At 59.2% G+C, this 12,776-nt stretch overlaps 4 protein-coding genes across 4 annotated transcripts; all 4 read left to right on the top strand.

The window, feature by feature from the left end:
- Positions 1-221: 221 nt before the first annotated feature.
- Positions 222-3,402, top strand: LOC62_04G005234 (uncharacterized protein; the record flags this gene model as incomplete). The annotated part of the gene is made up of 6 exons (XM_062771762.1): positions 222-417; positions 458-1,016; positions 1,060-1,255; positions 1,318-1,408; positions 2,231-2,678; positions 2,892-3,402. The coding sequence occupies 6 exons, from the start codon at positions 222-224 to the stop codon at positions 3,400-3,402; spliced, it is 2,001 nt and encodes a 666-aa protein (XP_062627746.1).
- Positions 3,403-3,992: 590 nt separating this feature from the next.
- Positions 3,993-5,230, top strand: LOC62_04G005235 (uncharacterized protein; the record flags this gene model as incomplete). The annotated part of the gene is made up of 5 exons (XM_062771763.1): positions 3,993-4,122; positions 4,167-4,344; positions 4,392-4,523; positions 4,559-4,604; positions 4,643-5,230. 5 exons carry the CDS (start codon positions 3,993-3,995, stop codon positions 5,228-5,230), a joined length of 1,074 nt encoding a protein of 357 aa, XP_062627747.1.
- Positions 5,231-5,877: 647 nt separating this feature from the next.
- LOC62_04G005236 (uncharacterized protein) lies at positions 5,878-7,219 on the top strand (the record flags this gene model as incomplete). The annotated part of the gene is made up of 2 exons (XM_062771764.1): positions 5,878-7,098; positions 7,136-7,219. 2 exons carry the CDS (start codon positions 5,878-5,880, stop codon positions 7,217-7,219), a joined length of 1,305 nt encoding a protein of 434 aa, XP_062627748.1.
- Positions 7,220-7,578: 359 nt separating this feature from the next.
- LOC62_04G005237 (uncharacterized protein) lies at positions 7,579-12,239 on the top strand (the record flags this gene model as incomplete). Its single annotated transcript, XM_062771765.1, has 9 exons — positions 7,579-7,800; positions 7,846-8,571; positions 8,616-8,656; positions 8,941-9,044; positions 9,326-10,320; positions 10,366-10,474; positions 11,090-12,072; positions 12,132-12,154; positions 12,182-12,239. The coding sequence occupies 9 exons, from the start codon at positions 7,579-7,581 to the stop codon at positions 12,237-12,239; spliced, it is 3,261 nt and encodes a 1,086-aa protein (XP_062627749.1).
- Between the last annotated feature and the right edge of the window lie 537 nt (positions 12,240-12,776).

Genomic DNA, 12,776 nt, shown 5'->3' on the forward strand with positions numbered 1-12,776 from the left:
TGTAGACTGTGATCGTGACCCCGGTGGGGGGCAATGCGAGGCACCCATGTCACGGCCTCACGCGAGGGTCACTTACTGGTACTCATCGCGGACAGTGGGGCTGCGGTCGTCGACTGGCTCTCGTTTGAATCCTCGCCTTCACACCGGCGCTTCTGATAACCTCGAACAATTGATTAACATATCTCTCACCCTCGCCACCACACCCACCTCACGCAGTCGCAATGACGACCGGAACCACGGCCCAGAGCAGCCTGCTTCTCGTTCTGGCAGGATTCGGCATCGCCGTCCTCGGCTTAAATGGATACTTGCTTGGCGTGTTCTACCGCGAGATCACCCCTCGCGGAGGAGGCGGCATCGAGATTCCTGGCTATAATGGGACCGTGGCCCCGCAGGACATAAGCAGTGCAATGTCAGGCCGTACGTTACTCGATTCCACTCAGCAAGCTGACCGCGCTAGGCGTGTCCTCCATCTTTGACACCTATGGGCCCAAGGTCACGAGCTTCATCAGCTGGCGGACAGTGATTGATCGCACAGCCACGGCGACCGTCGACGGCATCACGCAGTACTCGACCATTGCAGTCACATCGATCGTCTACACCGTCGTAAACACGGTGTACAACAAGAGGAGCAACGGGGACGAAGCGCCAACCCCTGCTGCGAAGTACAGGGGTGACAAGGCTAGCCAGATCACCCCGGCGCCGACCGGAAGCGCTTCGACCGGCAGCGGAAGCGCGGCTCGCCAGTTACACAAGCGCAAGAAGGGCGGTGGAGGAGACGGGAGTGGGAGCGGCAATGGTGGCAGTGACGGAGGGAGCGGGGGCAGCGGCGGTGGACCCAACTTCCACATTCCTGACGGAAGTGGGGGCGGCAGCAGCAGCGGCGGCGACAGCAGCGGGAGCGGCAGCTTCGGGTATCCGAACCAGTTCTTCCTGCCCTACTCGTATGAGACGAATATGCCGGGGTATGTGGTGCTGGAAGTTTGGGCCGCCCTGGTGGCCGCGTACGCTATTGCACAGTAAGTCGCCGACAGCTCAGGCAGGGCTGTACTGACGCGGCAGCCTCGTGATGTCGCGCATCCGGCCCAACTCGCGCCTCATCTCGGTGCTAGCCGACCACATCGCGCACGCCGTCCTCCTTGCCCTCGGTCTCGCTGGCTGTGCCGCCGTGTCCGCCGCCTCGGCATGGAAGTACTGGGGCCAGTACCGAGGGGCGGTGTATGCCAACGTCGCCCTCGCGTGGGTCATGTGGGCTATTGTGAGTGCGCCGGTCGACGGGTGGCGCTCGCGGGTTCTCAGGCAACTGGCTGACAAGCCCAGCTCCTAGGTCTCGCCATTTTCGAGCTGCTCTACATCCGCCGCTTCTTCCCGGGAGCCGCGAACCGCAGGAGGAGCGTCCGGGGTTTGGACAGTGGGGCCAGTTCGGGGATCACGGCAACCGCTGCGGATGGCAAGCTTGACTTGGTCGGCCCCTGAGTGGTATCACGTCTTCATATCCACGTAGAACTCAGCAGTTCTGTTGTGATGCATTTTGTCAGCCCTGGACGAGTGGAAGTCCTCCCACGGCAACCCAGTGTCGCTCACCGCAGTGCATGTCGCGGCAACGTGACGCGGATCACGCCAACGCCCAGGCTCATGCACCGCCCACGCGGACACTTTAGTTGGAAACCCAGCTTGAGATAACGTTTGTATCAGGCCCAGACCCTGCGTCAAAGTGGAATGTAAACGGAGACGGAGGTGGAGACGGACGAGGTATGGCTTGGCATTCACACTTGTTTGCACGTCGCGCCAGTTTTGAGTTTCGGAGCGGGCGGTAAACGGGCAGGGGATGCCGTCGCGAGACTTAGCTGCTGCACACAGCCGTCAGTCTACACAAGCATTTCATTGTCGCTGTCGGTTGGCTAGATTGCCGCAGCTGTGCTCATTGCGCTCCCTTATGGCTGGGAGCAGGGCTCGTCGAGGAGGCGGGAGGAGGTATCTTAAAGCCAAGTCGAGCCACCATGCTGCATGCTTCTCACCCCCGCCTACACCCGGACCACCATGACCGTTACAGTTCGATCATTGCAGCCCGTCGTCCTCGGTTTCTTGCTGGTGCTCGGGATTGCCCTTCTCGGACTGAACGGCCACCTCCTGGAGCGAGTCGAAGAGGGGATCGCGGAGGCCGACCGTCTACCGTCCTGTACGTACCGGTGAAGGGCGACGACATTGTACACCGAGAGCTGACCTGGACCAGATACCCCTACCCCGTCGACATCAGGCTACAGGTCGACGCTCGTGCTGTATGGCTACAGACGTGTCTCGAGCACTGGCATGACCTGGGTACCGATGGAGACGACGGTGGTCACGTCAGAGGGATTCAGTACCCGCACCCCCGTCCCCATGAGCCGGCGTTCGGAGCCCTCCGCCAAGCCTTATGATCAGGTTGGCACCACTACCCCGCCGACGCCGACGACGGACGCAGTCGCCCGGCCCACCAGCCCGCCAAGGGCCCGTCACGTTGCGAAGTCCACCCATGAGACTCCCGCACTCCAGAAGCGCAAGAAAGGAGGCGGCGGTGGCGGCGGAAGCTCCCACAGTGGCGACATCTTTGGCAATCTCACGGGCGAGCTACGCAAGACATTTGCAGCGTACATCGTCGTCGAGGTCTGGGCTGGACTCGTGGTAGCCTACGTCGTTCTACAGTGAGTGTCCCCGAGCCGCACCCCGACTGATCACGGCGCAGCTTTCTTGTCGGGAGGGCCAGCCCAAACAGCTGGTTCTTGTGGGTCAAGACCGACATGCTGATCGGCGGTGTCCTCGTCGCGCTTGGAATTGGTGGAGTCGCGGCCGCGACAGCACGGGGAGGCGGGCCACCGTGAGTGTTTGATGCTGTATCACTCCAGCTGACGACTCAGGAAGATCAACGCCATGCTCGCCCTGGCTTGGATTCTATGGGTGGCGGTGAGTCCGTCGTGTGCTGCGCTAGCTCACCTCAAGCTCCTCGGCCTCGTCGCGGCAGAAGCCTACTACGTCCGGACCTACTTCCCCGGAGACGAGAACCAGCGCAGCAGTCTGCTTAACCTGATCGAGGGCGCCGGCGGCGGGGCCGGCCGGCCACGCCACTTTGCCCCCGGTGCCCCTATCAGCGCCAAAGACCTCGCGGGCCAGCACCCCACGCATCCCGTCATCAAGGCCAGCGAGAAGACTTCTGTCCAGAACTTGCAGCGGAAGTTCGCAGTGCCCACGCCGCAGCGTCCTCCAATGACGGCGTCTGACCTGCAGAAAGTGCACGTTACCGACCTCTCGAGCCAGCACAGCGAGAGGAACTCTGTCCAGAACTTGCAGCGGAAATTCTCGGTGCCCACACCGCAACGTCCTCCAATGACGGCGTCTGACTTGGGGAAAGTCCACATTACCAAAAGCTGAGGTGGAAGTGCCAACTCGCCCGGCCACTGGGTGGTGAAGAGCCATGATTCGAGTAAGGGGGAGCAGTTTTGTGGTGATGCAGGGCTGTGTCACTAAGAGATGTATCTACGTTGCTGAGACGGAGGGATATGGGACGGTCGATTGCGTGGAGCGAGAAATCAAAGGCCATGAGCCACGACTGACGGAGCGAACCTGCCACTTCAACTGGGTTTCCGTTGTCCCACACCTTCACAACCGTTCGCCGCTCTCGTGATAACACGGTAATCTAGCCAGACTCTGCCCGAGATTGGAATGAACGGAGACGGACAGTGCCTGGTGCAGTCACGTTCTGGCTAGCACTGCACCCGGCTTTAGAGTTTCGGATCCTGCGGCGTCGGCCAGGGGTCGCCGCGGTGTTGTTGTGCTGCAACCACGGTGCAACGTTCATCGGACGGTGGCTTGGCACAGCTTGCGCTAGTACACGCCGTGACTCGGGTCCGTGTCGTGACGTGCGAAACTAATTGGAAGATGCCAAGCATATATCAGAGGCGTGGTGATGTCGGGGGACCGCGCCGCTTCGTCGAACCCCTCACCAATAGCACCGCCAAACAATGTCGGCTAGCTCAGTACAGCGCGCAGCCCAGGTCGTCTTCGTCGTCCTCGGCGTCATCGTGCTCGGGGTAAATGGCCACATCCTCGGTCTGATCCAAACTGCTGATAGCCAGGGCAGCTCGTACGCATGTAGGTTGATTGGGCTTGCACGTCCGTCATCTGACCTGAACCAGGGCGACGCTCCGAGCCGGCACATGCCGCACACTCTTTCGACAAGCGCAAGAAAGGTGGCGGTAGCTCGCATGCCGGCGACATCTATGGTAATGCCACGACCGAGTTGTCCAAGACGAAGGCAGCGTACATCGTCATCGAAGTGTGGGCCGCGCTTGTTGTCGCTTGGAGTGTGCTGCAGTGAGTTGGGTCAGCACTGCAAGAATACCGTGCTGATGACGCTCCAGCTTGCTCCTGTCAAGCGCGAGTCCGAACAGCTGGTTCGTCGGTGTAAACCGAGACCTCTGGATTGGCGCCATCCTCGTCGCGCTGGGTATTGGTGGCGTGGCAGCTGGAACGTCGCGCGGAGGCGGCGCACCGTAAGTGCCATCGTCTGGCCGGGCTAACGACCAAGCCTCATCGACGCCAACCTGGCCATCGCCTGGATCCTCTGGGTAGCGGTAAGTTGCGCCTGACTACTCCAACTCATTCTCTCCAGCTTCTCGCCCTCGTCGCGTGGAAGACATACTATGTCCGACGGCACTTCCCCGGTGAGGAGAACGGCCAGCGGAGCCTGAGCAACCTGGAGGGGGAGGCGCCACCCTCCAACTCCACGGATGTCGTCACGGCGAAGGAGCTCCAGAGGCGATTTGATCAACCCGCCCTAGTGGAGGTTGTGCGGAGACCGAACCACCTTCCGCAACGCGACGAGCGAAACGACTCGACGGTGACGGGCAGCAGCTTCGACAAGCCGGAGGAAAAGGACCAACTGCACCAAGACGACGTGGCGCTAGACACGCCCGCCCCTACCCCGGTACCTGCACCGAAGCCCACCGCCAAAGATCTCCACGCGAGGTTCTCGAAGCCCGCGGCCAACCCGACAGTCAATTCGAACGGCAGGCCGCAGCACCTGCCTTCACGCCCCGCCCCCGCCCCGGATGCCCCCGTCGACACCGAGCCTAGGAGGCCCAGTGCGGTCGGCACTGCCAGGGACATCCAGAAGCGGTTTACCGCCTCGGCGGGCCTCACTGCAGCTGACCGGGAGAAAATGGCTTCGAGGGACCTGGCCCGTCGGCTAGGGGAGTGATGTCAAGTTGGCACAGGACAATGTATCCGAATCGTTTGAGTCCACGTGGTGTCAGTCAAGGAAACACACTTGAACTGTGTGACGCCGCTGGAGCTGTGTCGAGGTGGTTGAATGACTGGACAATGAGGATGATGCGCGAGGTGGGTGAAGCTGTCAACAAATGACCTACACAATACCTAGGACTATCAGAGTGCCGGACCAGTCACCGTAAGGCAGTGGGACATCACTTGTGCATTCGTGTGTGGACAGACGAGGGACAGACAAGGCATCGACGACGACGGCATCAATCGAGCACGAGCACGAGGCGGCTGCCTCGCCCCCTGGCCACTATCAGCCAGACACCACACACGTCGCGCACCCACAACCCAGCGTTGCGTTTGTTCTCCCGCCATCAGAGACAATTTGATTTTTTGTTGTACACTCTTTCCTTCAGTGCGCCGTCCATCATTCGTCAGTGACGCGGGACTGATCCCAGCAGCCGCACAAGATGGGCACCAAGTCCCATCATCGAGACTACCGGCGCTCGACTCACTGGTCGAACTCTCGGTGCGTCCTTTCACTCAAGTAGCGAGTTTCGACGCTGAAATATTACTTTCAGTCTCCAACTCTCTCCAACCTTGCATTTCTCCCAAGTGCCCCACCCCACGATGACCAAGCCCCTCGCTACCAACCCAGCAGTGCCAAGCCCCGCGTCCGCCAACACCCCAGCTACCGCCGCAACGCCCACCTCCCAAGTCACCACCGCTCAACAGGTCACGACGCAAGCTGGCACCAGCACTGTTCCGACTCCCAACGTCAGGATCCCCCACACCTCCCCCCCTCTCCTCATGGACTACATCATCGACTCGTTATCGTTCGAGGGCCGTCTTCGCTTCCGCGCCACGTCGCGTCAGTACCACACTCGCTTGACTCCAACGATCTGCCCGGTCGTGGTCAGTGTCGACGGGCACGAGGGACCCAACGGCGAGTCCAGGGACTTCCACCATGACGAGTCTCCAAGGCCCGTCGTCGGAGAGTTGCCCCCTGCATTCGCGAACGTCAACTATCATCACCTTCCAGTCAGGTACACTCGTCGACCCCAGTTCTGGCCAATGGAGCCAACTGTGCACACGGTTGTGCGCGCCGGCAACACTGCCTGCGCTGATCCACTCCGCATCCTCTCAAACGTGACCAACGTCGTCGACTTTGTCGACTTGGTCCGCCCTCGTACCCAGCACAAGATGTTCGCCCACCAGCGCTACGTGATCCCGAGGAAGACGCGGTCCTACACGTTCCATGCCAAGTGGCGCCACGACAAGACCAACAACAGCGGCCACCTGCAGGGGATTGACTTTGAGCACACGCACAACGTCCTCAAGTGGACCCTCGTCCTCCACCCGGTCGACCCGGTCGTTCCCGGACCGACAGATGAGGCGGTCCAGGACACCTGGTCAGCTGACACCATCTCTCCAGACGACTACCACTCTCCCGATGACGACGCCGATGGCCCCTCGGACGATGAGTATGAAAGTGACGGTCCCTACGGTATCTCGGGTTACGGCTGCTCCTCATCCATCGACGTGCCCAAGTTCATCCGACCGTTCCTGGACGCGTTCACGAAGGGCAACCCCCACGCCAGGCTCACCGTCGTTGGGGCCGAACGTGTTCGCGCTGAGCACTTGGGTGTCCACTGGTTTGATGTCTACGACCTCATCCTGAACATTGTGTACTTCACGGCCGACCCCGTCCGCCTGCTCCAGTGCGACTGGGACAAGGGTATCACATTCAAGACTTTCGACGAGTGGCACGAAGGTCTCAGCGCCATGGACAAGATGCGCACCGAGTGGCCGACGGCCCACGGCAAGTATGAGTGCACCCGTTGCCATGAGGTGAGTCATTCTTCCCGGTGCGGAGCTGATTTGGCAGGAGGTGGAGGTTGAGCGCCACTGCGACTGTCCGGAGCAGGACGCCGGCGCGGCGGAGGACGACGGCGGCTGGGGACTCTCGTGAATGATGAGGTGTAGGTATCGATCAGGAGTCATCTGGAGGGCATTCCTATTGTTGTACTAGTCCATCAGTGGACAATGCATCCGTCAGGCAGACGAGGTTGGGGCATTGTCTTGGCCCGAGTCATCAAGGTGGAGGTGGTCCGCTGATGAGGTGTCGTGATGGAGCCCCGCAACTTGTTGTTGTTGTTGCTTTCCCATCAGCTGCAACAACATCAACAACACAGAGCAGCTCGGCGGATGCTTGGTTCTCATCACTGTGACTACTCACCACACCGCCTCGCACCTACATAATGTTCACATTTGAAGAGCGAGACTCGAGTTTCTGTTCCTCCCATCCCCCCATCCATCTCGTCTCCGAAAATGGCTTCCACCACCAACCCACCCGTCTTCATCGACCCCACGGCGTTCCCCCACCTCATGGATGCGTTCGTCAAAGACGCAGAGCTACCCACTCTCCTCAAGCTGCGCTCCCTTTCTAAGGAGTACCACGCCCGCTTCGACCGCCTCCTATTCCAGCATGTGGCAGTCACGGGCCCTCTCCGCCAGTATCACCCAGACACTGGAGCCTACATGGGTGAAGTAGTGGGACTCGTCCCAACGATTTCGAGCAATATGACTCCACTCAAGTTTGACAGTATCCTCCCCCCCGTCCCTGGGGCTGCGGAGATCATAGACATCGAGTATAAGGAGCATTATTACTACTCGCTTCAAAAGCTGGGCCTCAACGCTGTTCACACCATGCGCCGCATGGGCGATATCGTGTACCACAAGGCCGGCTTCACCGACGCCCCGGGTATCAAGACTGTCGACTTTTTTGAGTTTGAGAGGGATGACAACGGTCGTAGGGGCTACCTGTCTACCATCAACCTGCCGCGACAGGGAACGTCGTACATTTTACACGTCAAGTGGTCCGAGGGGACCGACCCTTCGGACTGGAAGCCTGTACAGTTCACGGGCACACGTGATATCAAGGATTGGGTCCTGGTGTTTCATCCTGACGCAATGGGTGGTGATCAGTGGGCTCCCGAGATTGCCTCGTCCTCGGCGTTCCAGGGAATCTTCAGTCAAATGAACAACTACTGTCGGAGGAAGGGGACGAGTCTTACAATCGTTGGCGCTGAGAGGCTCCGCCCTGCCCAGTTTGGAGGCGACAGGGAGGCAGAGCGAGGTCCGCAAACGAAGGACTTGGTTCTTTCCGCCATCAAGAATGCCAACAGTACCGGTCCCAGCATGAAGACAGAGGTCAACTTCCTCACGTACGACAAGTGGCTGTCCACCCTTGGAAAGAAGAAGCAAGTCGAGGGCGTTTGGCCGCAGGGCAAGCGCAGGTACACGTGTGCAGACTGTCCCGAGGTGAGTTGGGCAAGTCTTGCGCCGCCCGTCCTGACACACCCCAGATCTTTGAGCAAAGGCCCGTCAAGGTCAAGAACCAGTCCAGGTGTGACCCCTGCTACAAGGCGTCTCAAGTCCGAGCCAGGGCTCTCGGCCGCGCCAAGCGTGCGCGTAAAGATCTATAATGACCTTTGAAGAGTTGTACATACTCACATTCCGTTCTCCTATTCATGCATCAGATGGCCGTTCCAGGACAAATTGATTGGCTGGTAGCATCCTCCAGTTGGGTGCAACCTGGCGCGGTAGAGCGGTAGGCGCCATACAGGCTGACCGCCACTGCCCCTGAGGCCCGCTGCACCTTTCAAAGCTGTTCTCAGACCCTTACCATAGCACTCTGACGGCATTCCTCATGGCAGTAGGGTGGCGATGCCGTAGAGACAACTGGTTGATACTGATCGAGGCCGCCAAGGTCCAGGTGGTGTTGTCTGGTGGAGGTGGGGTCTGGGGCCCCGCCATCTCATTGTTTGATCGCACAAATGATTCAACTCGACCTTTTTGTCGTCTTTGCCAACTCGCTCTCTCTCTTGATCGCATCGACAACATCACGACACAAACGCAACCCTCACACTCTCCTGGCGTCGGTTACTTACACATGAGCTGCTCTCCATCACCACTCCGTCTAGGCTATACTGAGAACGAGCGAGCAGCTGGCGTCCCCCTCACCCGTCACCCATCACCCGAGGACAACACGACGGCGCGATGAATCACCCTACAGTCATTGACCACATGGGGTTCCCGCACCTCATCGACCTCATAATCGAGTTTGCCGACATACCCACTCTCATACGCCTCCGTTTCCTGTCGCACGAGTACCGCAACCGCATGAACCGCATCCTCTTCAAGCACGTCGCCATCATCGGCCCCATCTTGCGATTCGATGACCCGCAGCTCCCAGCGGCATACCAAAGGGCCATGTCATACCTGCCTCCTGTCTCCAGTCACCTTATCCCACAGCAGAAGGGCGTCATTCTCCCCCATGTCCCGGCGGCCGTGGAGATCGCCGACATCGAATACTGGCCGGCGCATAAGGACATGTGGAAGTTGGGCGGATCGCCCGGGCCCCTCGGCCTCCACTCGGTTCACACGATGCGGCGATGGGGCGAGGCCGTCTCCCACAAACGGAGCAATTACTTCCATAACGTGAAGACGATCGACTTCTTCGACCTCGACGCCGAGTGGACTCACCATCCGAAGGGCCCCAAGTCCCTCATCAGTCTTCCCAAACGCGGGACAGAGTACGTCCTCCACCTTAAATGGTCAGAGGACAGCAGCCCATGGAGCTGGAAGCCAGTCGAATTCAAAAACACCCGCGGCATCAAGCACTGGTGCCTCGTGCTTCACCCCATCGAGACCACACACTCGTCCCGAGCAGGCCACGATATCCGTGCGTCGTCCGCCTTCCAGGTCATCTTCCGCCAAATGGCCATCGTGTCCCGCAAGAAGGACAGCAGTGTCACGATCGTTGGTGCCGAGACTGTCAACCCAGCCCAATTCGGGGGACCCCGCCTGTCACAGAGGGGGAGCGACATGGGGACCGAAGCTGTGCGCGATGCGATCAACAAGACCAAGACCGGCGGTGCCAACTCTCGACCTCTCAAGCTCACATTCCTCACGCATAACGAGTGGCTCGCTACGCTTGGCGCCAACAACGACGTGCAGGGCGTGTGGCCGACCGGTACACGCAAGTACAAGTGCCGTGACTGTCCCAAGGTAAGTGGTCTCGTGTTGATCCTCCAGCGATTCTGACTGGGCCAGGTGATCCCCATGGCCTCGTACGCGTTCAGGTGCACTGAATGTGCATATGCGATATTCCTCGACGCGGACGCAGTCCTTCGCCAGCCGCAAACCCTCCTTCCCGCCAAGAGTGAGCCATGATAGGATCCGAACATTGTGAAGCCATGGTCCGTTTCACCCGTATGTACATGTTCATATGCATCCAGTAGCCTGCCCCCATGTGCCAGTCGGCCAGAGTCCGTGCTCGACGTGCGATCGGGAGAGTGGAGACGACAACCCAGGTCGTCGAGGTATATGTCCCAGCTGCGCTCCACATTTCATGACCCTTACTTGCCCTTTGGTATCCCGGCAGCTCATTGACGGTCCTGCCCGACTTGTAAATCCCTCTTTGGTCCAAACCAAGCCGGCTGCTTCTGCATGGATGGATCCAACGTCGCCAGAGTGGAGGTGGTCCAGTCAGGTGGAGGTTTGGACCGGGGCCCCGCACAGACCTTGTTGATCCTTCTAAATGGGTGACGGTGTTGTTTTCGCTCGTCCAACTTGCATTCATTCTTTTCCATCCACGACAACAACAACGACGGTCACCGGCGCTCCTGCGACTTTTCTGTTCCCATAGTGAGTGCTGCATGAGCTCATATAGGCCTACGAAATACTGACCACCCGAGAATGGGTCAAGTGCTCGCCGTCGCTCGACTCGCCGCCCCAGGAGAACGCCGAGGAAGACAACCCGGCAACATGGACCCAGTCGCCACTATCGACCATACGGCATTCCCGTACATCATCGACATGATCGTTGACTTTGCCGACATACCTGCGCTTCTCAAATTCCGCGGTCTTTCGTGCGCTTATCGTGACCGTATTGACCGTCTGGTTTTCCAACACGTCGCAATCACCGGCCTGCATCAAAACGGTCCTCCGAATTACGATCAGTTCCTGGTCTGTCTCCCTCCGACCACCAGCCACCTCACTCCACTAAAGAGGGGTCAGACTCTTCCGCGCGTCCAGAAAGCTGTGCGCGTGGCCGACATCGAGTACGTCCCCTTGCGTGGGACTGCCTGGCCGATTCCCCAACGGCCCCCGAGTCACCGCGGCGTTCATACCATCCGTCGCAAGGGCAGGTTCGTGACCGAGGACGGCAGCAACTACTTCCGCAAGGCCACCACGACTATCGATATCCTTGATCTCGCAACCGAGATCCACCTCCGCTACCGGCGCCGTGCTTCGGTCATTCACCTCCCGTTCCATACTCGCCGCTACACTCTCCATCTGAAGTGGGACGAGAGCTCCAGCCCTTGGCTGTGGAGGCCTGTGGAGTTCAAGAGCACACGCATGATCGAGGAGTTTGTGTTCGTCCTCCACCCACTGGCTGGCGACAACATCCCCCACCGCAGTCCCGATTTTCAGTCCTGCGATACTTTCAAGAGCATTTTCGGGATGATGATTCGAATCGTGCAGAAGAAGTGCAGCAAGGTCACCATTGTCGGCGCCAATACCGTCACCCCGGCTGCTTTTGGTGTTCCCATACGTTCGGCGCCTAACCCGGATGGAATAGAAGTTGTGCGTGCGGCGATCCTCAACTCGGCCAGGAGCATTTCGTCCCAGAAGATTGAGAACATTCTCACCTTCCTCACCTACGACGAATGGTGGTCCACCCTAGGCTCCAAGAAGGAGATTGAGGGAGTCTGGCCAGTCGGCGAGCGCAAGTTCCAGTGCCGCGACTGCACGAGGGTGAGTTGGTGCTATGCTACCCCCAGCTCCATATACAATGTGCTGACACCATTGAATAGGTCATTTCCAACTACCAGACCAGGTGCGGACCGTGTTCCACAAACGCCAGTCTTCCAGCCGAGAAGCGCCGCAAGGACAAGGCCCGCGCACCCCCTCCTCCAAACTAGCAGCGGGCTGCATTCGAGTTGGTCTCAGACGCCCCTGGGAATGGACCGACCGAACGGATTATTGTCACGTCACTTGTTATCGCGAGCTTTCCCTTTCATATCCCCCAGTCGCCAATGTTCATAGGCTGGTGGATGATCACCAAGAAGTAGACATGTTTCCACCCTTCAGCACTTCCACACCTTCCATCCCCCAGCCTCACGGCCATACCGTTGCATGTCTATTTAGCACCAAACATGAAGTTGCATCCCTGTGCATAAGATGGTGCTTGAACCCAATCCTGCCCTGCTGAGCCTCGATAAGCGTGTGCGAGGTCAGCATGCTGCGGTGGCAGGTAGTCCCTAGTGGTACTCGAGACCTTGGGTATATTCAGATTGGTGGGTGGTGAGGAAGAGAGAAAGGTGAGCAGGACGGGCTCGAAACCACTCATCCACCCATTCTCAATCTTGAAATTCTCCACTCGACTCATCTTGACATTCACAATCCTCACATCCCATCACTCCGCTCCTTACACTCTCCATATTCTTGAGTCTAGCGCA

This window comes from Vanrija pseudolonga, chromosome 4, assembly GCF_020906515.1.
Source record: "Vanrija pseudolonga chromosome 4, complete sequence".
NCBI lineage: Eukaryota > Fungi > Basidiomycota > Tremellomycetes > Trichosporonales > Trichosporonaceae > Vanrija > Vanrija pseudolonga.